This window comes from Halichoerus grypus, chromosome 8 (genome assembly GCF_964656455.1).
Source record: "Halichoerus grypus chromosome 8, mHalGry1.hap1.1, whole genome shotgun sequence".
Taxonomy (NCBI): Eukaryota; Metazoa; Chordata; class Mammalia; order Carnivora; family Phocidae; genus Halichoerus; species Halichoerus grypus.
The window spans coordinates 53,408,055-53,421,464 of record NC_135719.1 but is presented as its reverse complement, the minus strand read 5'-3'; the positions used below and the strand labels follow the sequence as shown (position 1 = coordinate 53,421,464).

General features: G+C 45.8%; 1 protein-coding gene across 2 annotated transcripts in view; it reads right to left on the bottom strand.

Moving 5' to 3' along the window:
* ANXA2 (annexin A2) overlaps positions 1–8,323 on the bottom strand; it is a 44,508-nt gene extending 36,185 nt beyond the window's left edge. The window contains exons 1-2 of one of the 2 annotated variants that reach the window (XM_078079272.1): positions 8,201–8,249; positions 1,538–1,610 (exon numbers count right to left, since the gene is read on the bottom strand). In XM_078079272.1, the coding sequence (XP_077935398.1) occupies positions 1,538–1,562 (25 nt within the window). In that variant the 5' untranslated portion in view covers positions 1,563–1,610; positions 8,201–8,249. Of the gene's footprint in view, positions 1–1,537; positions 1,611–8,200 lie in introns of both variants that reach the window. The other variant, XM_036093439.2, reaches the window with a different exon arrangement.
* Between the last annotated feature and the right edge of the window lie 5,087 nt (positions 8,324–13,410).

The following is a 13,410-nucleotide window of genomic DNA, read 5'->3' as shown; positions in this document are numbered from 1 at the left end:
GCTTCCTCCCCTATCCCCTTACCTTCCCCTCTCCTTTTACTTATGGAGGCCGTGCCCATTCCTGAAATCACCAATACTCTGGCCTCTGCTCATGGGCTGGCTGTAGCTGCCATCCCATATGCTCTCTCCCACCTTCCAATGCCAAAAGCACTTTCTGATGGCAGCAGACTTCTTTGCTGAGCACACTGTACTGAGTTCCCGCATGTACCCAGTATTCAAATGGCAAATGCCTAAGTACAATTCAAAGCAGCAGGGGGTATATTTTACCTCATCTCCCTCACAGCGTCCTGGTCCCCCACAAATTTAAGAGGGCCTTTGCACACTCCAGGGGCTAAGTAAACTTTCAGAATCAAGTTGGTATTTGGCATAATTAACATTTACACTTGTATTATTTATAACCATTCTGAAGAAAAAGCTAAAATGTCACAATAACCACAAAAGAATCTCCATGAAGCTTGCTATAACTGTGCAAGTTGTTTTGTATCCAATAAATATTTCCTATTTCATGCAAGCTTAATGGCAAACAACTTTCACCTTACAAATAAAATATGGCCCTTGTGTCTTCACTCCATCCGATCCCCTGGCAATGCAGTCATTTTGTGGAGGACTGATTAGTCTCTAGAAGAAACAGTCAGCTTTGCCACTCATAACGTTTGTTAAAACATCAGCTTAACATAGTACGTTTGATTAATGAGAACATGTCAGTGCAGTGCTACCCTTGAAAGCAGGAAAAGAAAGTCTTGGTAGGGCTACTGTAGGTTACAAACACTGGTAGCCTTCAAATAATCAATCAACAAACCCCTGACAAGCACACACTCTTGGCTTGCAGACACACCCTCCCACAGGGCTCTCCAGCTCTCTTCTCGTCTTGCCCCAGTGAGACACTTGAGGCAATATCCCAGATTACTCAGCTAATGAGAATCCAGGCAGGGCCAGAATCTGGGTCATCTTGACTCTTGGGTCTTCACCCTAGCGGCTTTCACAATGGTTCTCCACTCCAAAAGATGAAGACTCAGAGAGAAAGATAAAAGTAATATGAGTGAGATCAGCTAAGAGATTAACGGTGAGGTACCGACAGGTTTGAGAAGGGCAATTACCCTGGAAGGTTCCAGCCAGACAAACATGGGGGAAAGCCTGGGGAGAAAGAATGGAGGAGAATGTCCGTCCCTGGGTGGTGGGAGAACCAAGAGGACAAGTTTAAAACAAGCCATGTCTACTATAGTGCCCTGTGGGGGGCCCAAAATACTGGTGTCTGAATGGTGCAAATTTAAGCATGGCTGTGGAAATATAGGAGAGCCTGAAAGTCAAAGTGATTTGTTCCCCAATACTCATCTAATCTGTTCACCACATTTGCTCTGGAGGTTGAATTTTCTTACTGAAAGCAGGAGCTCTGCCTTAATTTACCTAGTGCTTTGAGAATAAAATGAGGTCTATGAGCCATGTGACAATTCCATCCCCACTGACGCCTCATCCCAGTGTAAAATTCTTAAGTGTGTTAAAAGCAGAACAACCACTCCTTTCCTGGCAGACTTCTTACAGAACATGAAAATGGCAGTCTGCATCACTCCTTCCAGCACTTCGACCTCACCCAGATCTCCAACTGGTTTCAACTTGTAAAAAAGAAGGGGAAAAAGTCAGCAAATTCAATCTGTTGATGAGTAGTATCTGCACACACCAGTACCTTCCATTCCCAGGGAAGGGCTGGCTGACTAGACAAGATCATTAAAACGGCCCTTTATTGGGTAGTTTTTTTTTCCTTTACGAAAATAACTAGAGGGGCACCTGGGTGGCTCAGTCGGTTAACGTCTGCCTTCCGCTCAGGTCATGATCTCGGGGTCTTGGGATCAAGCCCCACATCTGGCTTCCAGCTCAGTGGGGAGATTCCTTCCCCCCTCTCTCTCTCAAAAAATAAATAAATCTTAAAAAAAAAAAAGAAGAACTAGAGAGGTACAGAGAGACTCAGTGAAAGAGCCATACCCACTTCAAACTGGTTTGAAATAATTTACCATTGGGGTGAGAACGGACTCACTCATTCCTCGAAGCCACCCCCCCCACCCCCCGCCACCGCCATGAAGGGAACAGTTTTCTCCTCTGGCCTTGAAAATATTAATGAATGAAGACTGTTAGCCACCTGACTGGAAAAGCCCTTGGAGTACAAAGCTAGACATTAATGAAATCTGTGCAGCTGTTGAAAAACATTTACGTTTAACATAGGACTGTCTTAAAGATACTTAAAGGTTTGTCCTTTTTTTAAACTCTACCTATTTTTTTTTGTCTTTTATTGTTTCACTTCAAACACGCGGTAATAAAAACAGTACAAGTGAAACAGATTTAAATTCTCCCCAAAAAAGTAAAACAAAATTTGCTAAAAAGAGTTGAGACAAAGCAAACCCAAAAGTCAACACTTTGCAGAGCAAAAACAAGTTCTACTGAAATGAATTAAGAACCAGCTCCAGAGAACCCAAATACTAATTCGTACAAACAAACAAACACACACATGTTGAGACAGGGCTGGTCTGCACAGCCAAATCTGAAATCTGAGCACAATCCAGCAGTTTCGTGGACACACCCACTTTACAGTTTAAACGTGGTGTTGATGTGTTACCACAAAACACAGCCCTAGCAACCATGCTGAATCAATCAGGAACCGGATGACACAAACAAGGATTTTTAAAGTGAAAATGTGTGGGGGTGGCAGTGCAGCGGGTTGGGTTTCCCCACCAAAACCTTCCCTGTGCAGATTCCTGACCAGCCTGGAATTTTAAACCAAAAGGGGGGGGGGGGGGAATTGCATGAGTGGGGTTGGTAGTGGAATTTATATTGTGCTCCATCTACTCCTCACCCCCTGAAGCATTTTTTATTCAATAGAACTTTCCTGAAAACACATCCTTTTCTCCTTGGTTTTATGGTCTTGATCAATGCCTGAGTCACAAGGCCAAGTCATCCTGCAGAAAGCCTGGAATTGTGCCCAGTGGCCTTGATCAAACTGAACAGGACTGACACAACAGCACTTGCCCTGGCTTATACCTTTTGCTACCTGATCTGAATCAATATGTATTTGTTTGCTACCTACAGACTTACGTGGCAGCCTCTTGTTCTCAGAGTTTCTCCGTCAGTCCCTGGTCATGGGTTTGGAGTGGGTGGAAAGAGACTGGCGGGAAGAATGAAGTCAGTTGGCATGGGACACTTTTAGGGTTGGGAAATCAAGGTCTTTTACAGCTACAGCACAATGTCAATGTTTTATGGCCCGCTTACTGTGTTTCTAATGGAGACCTGGTGCCTACAGAAAAAGCCTGAACGGGGAGCCTGGATGGCTCAGTCAGTTAAGCCTCTGCCTTCGGCTCAGGTCATGATCTTGGGGTCCTGGCATCGAGCCCCGCATAGGACTCCCTGCTCAGCGGGGAGCCTGCTTCTCCCTCTCCTTCCATCCTTCCTGCTGCTCATGCTCTCTCTGGCTATCGCTCTCTCTCTCAAATAAACAAAAAATCTTAAAAAAAAAAAAAAAAAGAATTGGGGCACCTGGGTGGCTCAGTCGGTTTAGCGTTTGCCTTCGGCTCAGGTCATGGTCCCAGGGTCCTGGGATCAAGCCCCATGTCAGGCTCCCTGCTTGGCTGGGAGCCTGCTTCTCCCTCTCTCTCTGCCTGCCACTCCCCATGCTTGTGCTCTATCTATCAAATAAATAAAATCTTAAAAAAATAAAATTTAAAAAAAAGAAGAAAAGAAAAAGCCTAAACTTAGCCTTCAAGATCTCCCACACTTTGGACTTTACCTACCTTTCCATAAATATCTCCTACACAGCCCCCAAAACGAGTGCGCATGTGCGCACACGCACAAACACACACACACACACACACACACACACACACACACTGCAGTGACACTGGGCAGTCATTCCTCTCTAAATACACTCAGCACAGTTCTACCGCCTCTAGGCCCAGGTTCCCTGGGAACACGCAATCTTGATCAGCTGACATCCCTCATGAGACTTCAGGATACAAAAAATACTGTACTTTTTCTCCCGCACCTCTCCCTACTCTGTGCTCCTGTCCCGGTGTGTCTGTGAAATAGCAAAAATGAGTATATAAAGGTGGTCTTCCATTTTATCTGCCCATAGGGTTTCTGTCACATTCCCTTCTGTTTCCTTATAGGTCTGAGTGCAGTGCCTACCAAACAGTAGGCGCTCAATCACATATATGGACGGTTTACACACACGGGGTCTTTCAATATCATTATGGCTTCTTTTTCAATGCGCTCTTGCTCCATTTTCTTTCTCTCCCTCAGACTGAACATCCTAAATGCAGTTCCAGTTCCATACAATCTGGGCTGGATGCTTAAGCTGCCAGCTTCCTTGCAAATCTTCACAAAGCCTGGCAGGTCACTTTACGGGCAGCCTCTTCCTCATCGTGATAGACAGCCCACTCCCACCCCAGCACCCCACCTCTGTACTGCCATGGCCGCCCGGGTCCTAGCTCTGTCCCCTGGACAACATGCAAATGTAACCTACATCTCCTAGGGCACTTGGAATGCAAGGAAGGAGCAGAAAGGAGGAAGAACTTGCAAGTGACCTTGGGATTCTGATTTCCTCTGAGCTATGAGTGTGTACACTGGGTGTGGCAGGGAGACAAAGAGCAAGGACCCAGGTCACAGCCACTCCCCTGATTCAGAACTTTCCACACCGAACCTGGGATTAGAACTCAGACTACTTGGATGTACTGACTTCTCTCTGACAAGACTGAGCGCAGATGTCTTCAAGCTTCTGGGTGTACCCTAGAAGGGAGACTCAGAGGTACTCTCAGTTTGGATCCACCCGAAACAAGCCTGGGCATCTCCTGACCCCTACTGCTGACCTGCTTCCCAACAAAGTAGACGGAGACTGCCTCTGGCAACAGAAGGAAAAGCATACCAGTGAAGGGGAGGAAAGAATTTTTTAAAAGAACTGGAATTTCCTGATGTAGCCTCTAACTAGAATAGGGTGTGGCACCAGGGAAAATGAGGGAAGTGGATTCCCATGTGCAAAAAAAGAAAAAAAAAAAAAGGAGCATTCCATTTCTATTTAATTCTCACAATAAAATCCGGAAGGCAGGTTAAGTCACCATAACTTTAAAAAACACTACCACAAGGCAGGCTAAATACGACATTCAGATTTGTGGAACAGCTAGGTTAAAGGGGAAATGAGCCCCTGCCAAGTCTGGAAACTAAAATATTAATATGGGAAAATGTAAGGTTCAAAATCCAATTACTGTCTATACAATTCACTTATTTGGTCTATTTTTTCTCTCCTCACCAGACTTAAGTCTAAAGAGCAGGTTTTTGGTTTTGTTTTTTTTCAGTCTGTTTTGTTCACTCTTGCATACCCAGTACCTCTATCTTCGAGTAGAACATGATAGATGCTTAATAAATATTGTGCAATGAATAGATGTTCAAAGCAGCCCAGTAGAGACTGGGACTCCTCCTTGAGACAGGGCCACTCTCCATTAACAAAAACTGCCTCAGCAGGCCCACAGTCCTGCACGAGGCTCATGAGTGTGTCAGTGCAAGATCCTAGGCCCAACAGTGCAGGATGAGCCTACAGCCCCCAAAATCAATAGCAATTATAGAAGGATACCTACCTTGCCAGGAAAACTACTTAAATCAGAAATTAGTCAGGACACTAATGGCGATGACAGCCAGCCTAATGTCAATCAATACAGTACTTTAATAGCTCAAAGACACAATATGTTAAATACTGAGACGCAATCCAAGAACAAGCACCTAATCAAAGCCAGTGAGTAAGCAGGATTTCCTGGGCATTTGCCATAGGCAGTGCATTTGGCACTGCGGGAAATTACAAAATCCAGGTCTCCAAATCATCAACTCTTTTTTTTTTTTTAAAGATTTTATTTATTTTACAGAGAGAGACACAGCGAGAGAGGGAACACAAGCAGGGGGAGTGGGAGAGGGAGAAGCAGGCCCCCCGCGGAGCAGGGAGCCTGACGCGGGGCTCGATCCCAGGACCCTGGGATCATGACCTGAGCCGAAGGCAGACGCTTAACGACTGAGCCACCCAGGCGCCCCTCCAAATCATCAACTCTTAACTAAAGAAATGCACATTGATGGTCACACCCTTGCACTACAGTGTGATAGATACTTTTGGAGAAACCCCTGAAGTTTTTAGATAATCGATGGACTTGGAAGAAGGGAGGGAAGTGCTAAGCAGGAATGTCTTAACACCACTGGCCAGGGGACTCCTCCCAGGAGTTTGCCTCTCTGAACCTGGCCTCATCCAAGATCCTCCTTCACAATGCCTGAATGTCATAATTATGTGGCTCCTTAATTCCATGGCCTCCCATTTCATAAAGCACAGATCTGTTTAGGTTAACAAGGTTTTCTTGATTTTTAAATAATACAACTCTTTTGTGTTGCTGAGGATTTCAGGACCACCAACCATTCCTAACTTAATGAATACTGATTTGATTTGCTAGTCTCTAGCTGGGTGTAAGTACACTGAAACAGGAAGGAGGGACAGCAGCAGAAATGGATAAATCTAATGGCTTTTATAATATGTCAGAGAAGAGGGATGCTAAGGACACAGGAGGAAGGTGGAAAAAACAAGGTGGGGGGGAGGGGCAAAGATACAATTTTCCAATTAAAATAATCAGGGCCATTCTTAAAACCAAGGAAAGTTCCAGAATAATATTTCAATGATTTATTCTTCCTACCCACATATCCTCATCCTTTATCCTCCCACCTTTCCTCCTCACTTTTACCCACCCCCCACCACCAAATTAAGCATGTACTATCAATATAGTACTTAGATACAGTGCACGTTAAGTAGGGGTTTCTGGGCTAACCTGGGAACCTAAACACCTTTATAACATTGTTTCAGTGAGAAAGTACATTCTGCATTCCAAACCACCAAGCTCCAGACCAGCACAGTAGCACATATTTCTGGACAGAATCCATCAGTAGAGTCAGTCTGAGCTCAGGGCGCAGGCTCCTGGACTCTAGGATCTTAAGGCTCTAGGTAAAGACCCAGTGTGCACCCATGAGGCCACTGCTCTTTTACAGATTCAGAACACCCACAGCTTAAAAAGGGCAAATCTTAACATAAAAGTGACCATCTGCATTGCATTGGTACGGCACCTGGTGTTTTCAGTGTGCTTTACATATTTATTTTTGAATGAACATGTTTTTTGAAGTCTTCCATAATAACTGTGTAGGTGGAGGTAAGAATTGGCATCCTTAAGCCACTTTCGCAGGTAAGGAAATTGATTTTCTCCTCCTACCTTCTCAACAGCCAGTTGATGGAATCCAGCCCTCCACGCCAGGGGCTGAGACCCGCCACAAAGCTCTAGGAGCAGCCTCGCGGGAGGGGGAGGGGGAGGGGGAGGGGGGCCCGCCCTTTTCTGTACCCTCTTCCCTGACTCACTGCTGCATCACCGGGAGTAACAGTCAATGACAACCCTCTTCCTCCCCTCCCCCCCAAACTTCGGGGACACTTCCTTCCTGACGCAAAAATGGTCAACCAAGTGGGAAACTCCCCAGATAAGCCTGAAATCAGAGGTTGTTCTCCTAGAAGATAATCTAGACAAAGGAGAATGAGCTGAGGTTTTTTCCCCTTTTTTGTTTTGTTTTATTGGGGAGAGAGGTTGCTACTACAAACTCCCACCTCTCATCCTCCCCCCACTGCTTCATGTGCGTTGTGTTTTTTGTTTTTTTTTTTCAAATAAAGTAATTTAAAACTGAGGGAGGTTACTTTCTAGATGGCCGTTAAGCTTTTGTTAAACGTGGAGGGAAATGCCCCCAAGACTGCTCCGCCTGGGACCGAAGGTTACCCGAGCAACCACACCCTGCCCACCGCGGCGCCCGACACGTCTGGAATGTGGGGCCTCCCTCCGTCCCCCCCGCCCCCGCGCCCGTCTCCGGGCTTCCTGGAAGCGCTTCGGGGGTATGCCCGACGCCCTCCCTCTGCCTTGCACCCCCAACGCCGGGACGCGACCAGTCCCCCTCACTCCTACCCAGCCCACCCTACTACTACGCTGCTCTCCGCAGAACCCCTTGGGCAGACCGTCACTCCAGCCCCCTTCCCTGGACGGCCTCCCGGGTTCCTGTGGCCCAAGGCTCTTTTCAAGGCCGTCTTCCTCTTTTCCCCGCTGCTCCCCGTCCCGCTAGCGCGGCGGCCCCGGGGCCATAGCGGGAGGGCGGGGCGCACCCCGCTTACCTGGGCCCGGCGCCGAGAGCTGCGAGCGTCCCCAGTTGTAGAGCAGAGCTGGCTGCCCTGGGTGGGGCTTTTATAGCCGCGACATCCTCACAGTGCAAGGGAGGCCCGCCCCGCCCCGCCTCCCCCTGCCTGCTCCCACCCCAAGTCAGGGTGACTCACCCTCCCCGGCCGCCGCCTACTGGGGCGGCCTCGCCCTGGAACGTTCCCGAGCCGCGCCATGCAGGAGCGGCCCCCGCGCCCACTGCCCTGCCCTCCATTAAAGCACTGCCGAGGCTTCCTTGAGGCCCATCGGCGGCCTCGTTTCTTCCACCCTTCCTCTTTACTTTTTTAGCGCCATGTCAAGTTCTCAGCCCTGACTTAGGTTAATAAATTAGCAAGACTTTAATAGACGCGGAGCTTGGTTAAGTCACATTTTTTTTTAGGGGTCAATGAAATGGAAGAACTAATTGTTCCAAGAAACATAAATCGAGATTCCCCTGAGCAGGGGCCGTTGGCATCCAGCTCCAGCTCCAGTTCCCAGTTGCCGTCTGCAAACATATTAGCTTAACCTCTGACCAACAGTTCCTGGGAGGAGAGTGGGGCGGGCGATCCGCCTGGTCCTGTCCTGCAAAGACTGGCTCACGTGGGCCTCGCAGCGCGCAGCTAGGCCCGGAGCCAGGGTTGGGATGAGAGGAACGGGTGGGAGGCCAAAGCCAGGCTCCAAGATCCCACACCCCCCTCCCGCCTTGGGAGGAGCCCGTTTTTCCGGAGCGCGGTCCTCTCAGCTTCTCTCCACACCTCCCACAACCGGGCTCAGCACCCTGCGCGCATGGCAGCGCTGCGCGTCCTCGTGGCAGGCCATCCGGGCTGGGTGGGGCCGGTGGCTTTGAGCCTCGAGTTCCAACAAAGAAGTTACCTCCCTTCCTTCTTTCTTAACTGCCGATCTTTTGCCGCCTCTTTGCTGGCTCCCTCCGCTAGGTTTTGCTTAGTTTCTCGCTTTTCTCCCCTTCTCTATTTCTACGAACTACAGTAGCAACATGTAAGCAAACATGTTTTTGTGTATGACTGCTCAAATACTGTACTCACACTTCAAACTAGCAGGAATGTTTGGCTAAGAATCCTGATGACCTCTCCCTGCACCTTTGAATTCTTTCCTTTCACACATTTCACGGAGCTCTTCTCCTACTCCTGATGCTTATGTGTTTAATCTTCCACCTATCTTGAGGTCTATTTTTACTTTCTAGTTGATCATCATTTCACTCCAGGGAACCATAAAATTAAAGGAAAGCCAAAAGACGTTGGTAGCCATGCTCATGGTCACCTAGCCAGCTAGCCACAAAGGGGGTGTCTCTGGACACTCAGCCCTGAGCTCATGGTTATCCAGTTCATTCACTTGTAATGATACATAATAGGCCCTATCAGAAGGACACATAGAAAATAAACCAACAGTTTCTGATTTTAAAAAGATTTTTAAAAAAGATTTTAAGTAATGTCTACACCCAACATGGGTTCGAACTCACAACCCTGAGATCAAGGGTTGCTGGCTCCACCGACTGAGCCAGCCAGGAGCCCCCTGGTTTACATTTATAGCTCAATTTAGGCTGAAAGTCTTACAGGCAGAAATCGTGTTTATCTGCCTACTCCTCTGAACATTTTGGAACAGAAGGGAACACAGGCTGACTATTAATGGTGGACAGGCTTCTGCCTCCCTTCTATTCCTTTCAGGGCAGGGTACACAGCCCCTTACTCCTACTTGTGTGTGGTGGGCCCTCTACAGAAGATAAGATTTAATTCAAATCATATGGAATGCATAAGAGCCACCAAGTCTTCAAAAGAATGTTTTTTGTTTATCTTGGGACTCTAGCAAATTCAGACATACAGATCTGTGCAACAGCCTGTTTGCTTCAAGCTCCAGAACTTTACACTGATGTTATAAAAATGAAGCTATTAGAAGTTATGGTTTGCTATCCGAGGAATGTGGGGCCAATTCTGCCAGTATAAAAGAACTTCTTAATCTCTTTGTGCAAAGATTCTCTTTTTCCTTTCTTTTTCCCCCATAGCTGGGGAGAATGTTTACTACAATGGATCTCAGATTATGTCTACTATTGTGCATACTGTCCTCTAAAGCCTCTATTTTATTCACACTTTGTCTGCCATATCTGAACACTGCTAATAGTAACTAGCTAGCAATGATAGGCACTCACAAAAATTATAGAATCATAGAATCATTCGCAGAGTAATAGAATGTTAGAGCACACTGAGGTTTTCAGACTAACTTGTCTAATCCTTAATTTTTATAGATGAAGCTGGAACCCAAATAAATTCTTCTGCCCAGTCCAGAGATTAAATAATGCACTCAAGTTACTTGTTGCAGTGTAACAAGTTACTACTACCAATACTTAGTGGTTAAAACATACATAACCGTTTATTTGCTCATGATTTTGCAATCTGGACAGGATTTAAGTGGGGACAGCCTGACAGTTCCACATGATGTTGGGTGGGGCAGCTCAAATGGGGTTGGAGGATCAAAAGTGGTTTAACCCATTTGTGTAGTGCCTCAGCTGGGCTGCTAGAATGTCTGAGGGCAGACTAGGTCTCTCTGTCCCTTGGTCTCTCATCCTCAAGCTCTTCATCTCTATACCAGGGTAGTAATGGTGTGGCTTTTCAAGAAGAAAAGTGAAGCTACCAGGATTCTTAGCTTGTAGATTATACAAAAACAGTGACAGGCTAGATTGGCATTATGGGTCATAGTTTGCTGATCCTTGCTTCAGGTCTGATCAGTTTTGGGCTTTGCATGCTGACCTCTTCACTACACTGAAATATCTCCTTTTCCTTAAGAATAGCCCAAATTTGTAGCTGATTAGCTCTCTTAGTCTGCTTCATGCCAATAGAAACCCAAAGGTCCAGAAACTTCTCATTCTGTCCTGTTTCTGTGTCCAAAAAAGCTGGCAATTCTTTAACACAATTATTTTTTTAAAAAAATACAATTATCTTTAAAATATGTAGATTTTCTATAAATCTTATTGAGGTTCATTCTATGCTCCAAAAATTTATAACCAATACCATTTTCTCAAAAACATTATGGGTTTTCTGTAAATCTTAATGAGGTTTAACTCCATGCTCCAAAATTCACATGTATTATTCTTTCTAAAAACAGACCTCTCTACTTTGTGCTTGTCAGATTAGAACAATGCACTTAAGATTCCTAGAAGACCTGAGATGGTCTTCAAAGTACCATATTAGGGCACCTGGGTGGCTCAGTCGCTAAGCATCTGCCTTCGGCTCAGATCATGATCCCAGGGCCCTGGGATCGAGCCCCGCATTGGGCTCCCTGCTCTGCGGGAAGCCTGCTTCTCCCTCTGCCACTCCCCCTGCTTGTGTTCCCTCTCTCACTGTGTCTCTGTCAAATAAAAAAAAAAAAATCTTCAAAGTACCATATTAAATCTCCCTGGAATCTTTTTTTTTTTTAAGATTTATTTATTGATTTCATGGAGAGAGAGAGAGAGAGCTCACAAGTTGGGGGGAGGGGCAGAGGGAAAGGGAAAGAGAGAATCTCTAGCAGACTCCCCACTGAGTGTGGAGACCAACAACGCTGGGCTGGACCTCACGACCCCATAAGATCACTACCCCAACCAAAATCAAGAGTCCGACTCTTATCCGACTGAGCCACGTTGGCGCCCCTCTGTGGAATCTTAAAAATAAAAAAAGGTTTTGTAGCCCCACACAATTTGATCTTTATCCTGAGGCCATTTCTCACATCTTTTACTGGCTAGCAATTCTGCTTGAAAACCAAACATCTTTCTTTAGTGCATTTTTCTCCTATTATACTTTATCATAAGCAGCTAAAAGAAGACCATTGGCATTTTCAGGATTCTGCCTAGCAATCTCCTTGGCTAGATTCAGAGTTCACTGGGCATATTTTCTATCATCTATCATTCATGTGACCACAGGCAATGGTAATGTTAAACATTTTCGCAATACATAACCTAGGCTGCCACTTCAACCTCCTACTGCAATTTCCTCACCATCCTTTCAACCTCCACCAACCGTCTCCTCTCTGGTTACTGCCTGGCAGTGAGGGTCAATGTCACATATTTTAGGTTTTTGTTATAGTAATACTCCACATCAGGGTACTAATTTGTTTCACTTACTATTATTAGGAAATAAACTACCTCCACATCTTAGAGGCATAAAACAACCACCACCATTTGTTCATGATTCTGCAAAGGGCAGAGTTCACTGGGTCAGCTCATCTCTGGTTTTATTTAGCATTGGCTAGGGAGACCCAAATAGAGTCTGGAAGATCCAAAAGGTCCTCTCTGCAGCAAGGTGGTTGATAGTGTTCAGGAATAAAAGTGGAAGCTGCCAGGCCCAGAACGCTTCCTCTGTATTGCACTGGTCAAAGCCAGTCATTTAACCCAGATTCAAGAGAGTCATTTAACCCAGATTCAAATAGATTCCACCTCTTCATAAAGGAAGTGACATGTGTTGACATGGAAGGAATGGTTGGCAACCACTTGTGCAGACAATCTACCATAACCCTTAGACCAGCAAGTGGCAGACCTGAGGCTGGAATATATTTTTTTCTGCCTTTCAAATCACTGCTTTTTCCATCATGCCATATTTTTCATATACTACCATTGCTTTGGTGAGACACAGGCTGGTCTCAAGTCCTCTACATTACATGGTTTAGACTCTCTCTAGCCATATAGCTGTTATATCTTTGAGCCTTGTTATATACAATCAGTATATAATAATGTCTTGTATTTGAAGACTTGGCCAGAAAAGGAAAAAGAACTATTTGTAAAATCCAACATCCAAATAACAGGAGTTCTAGAAAGAAACAATAGGCAAAACTAAGGGAAGAAAATCATCAAGAAATAACTGGAGACAATTTTCTAGAACTGATGGCCATGAGTTTTTATACTGAAAAGCCATAATAGGGGCGCCTGGGTGGCTCAGATGGTTAAACGTCTGCCTTCAGCTCAGGTCATGATCCCAGGGCCCTGGGATCGAGCCCCACATCGGGCTCCTGGCTCAGCGAGGAGCCTGCTTCTCCATCTGCCTCTGCCTCTTCCCCTGCTCATGCTCTCTCTATCTCTGTGTCTCAAATGAATAAATAAAATCTTTAAAAAAAAAAGAAAAGCCATAATAAATAGAACCAACCAACCAAACAAACAAACCCAAGGCACGTCACCATGAAATTTCAGAACACTGGATGCAAACAGGGA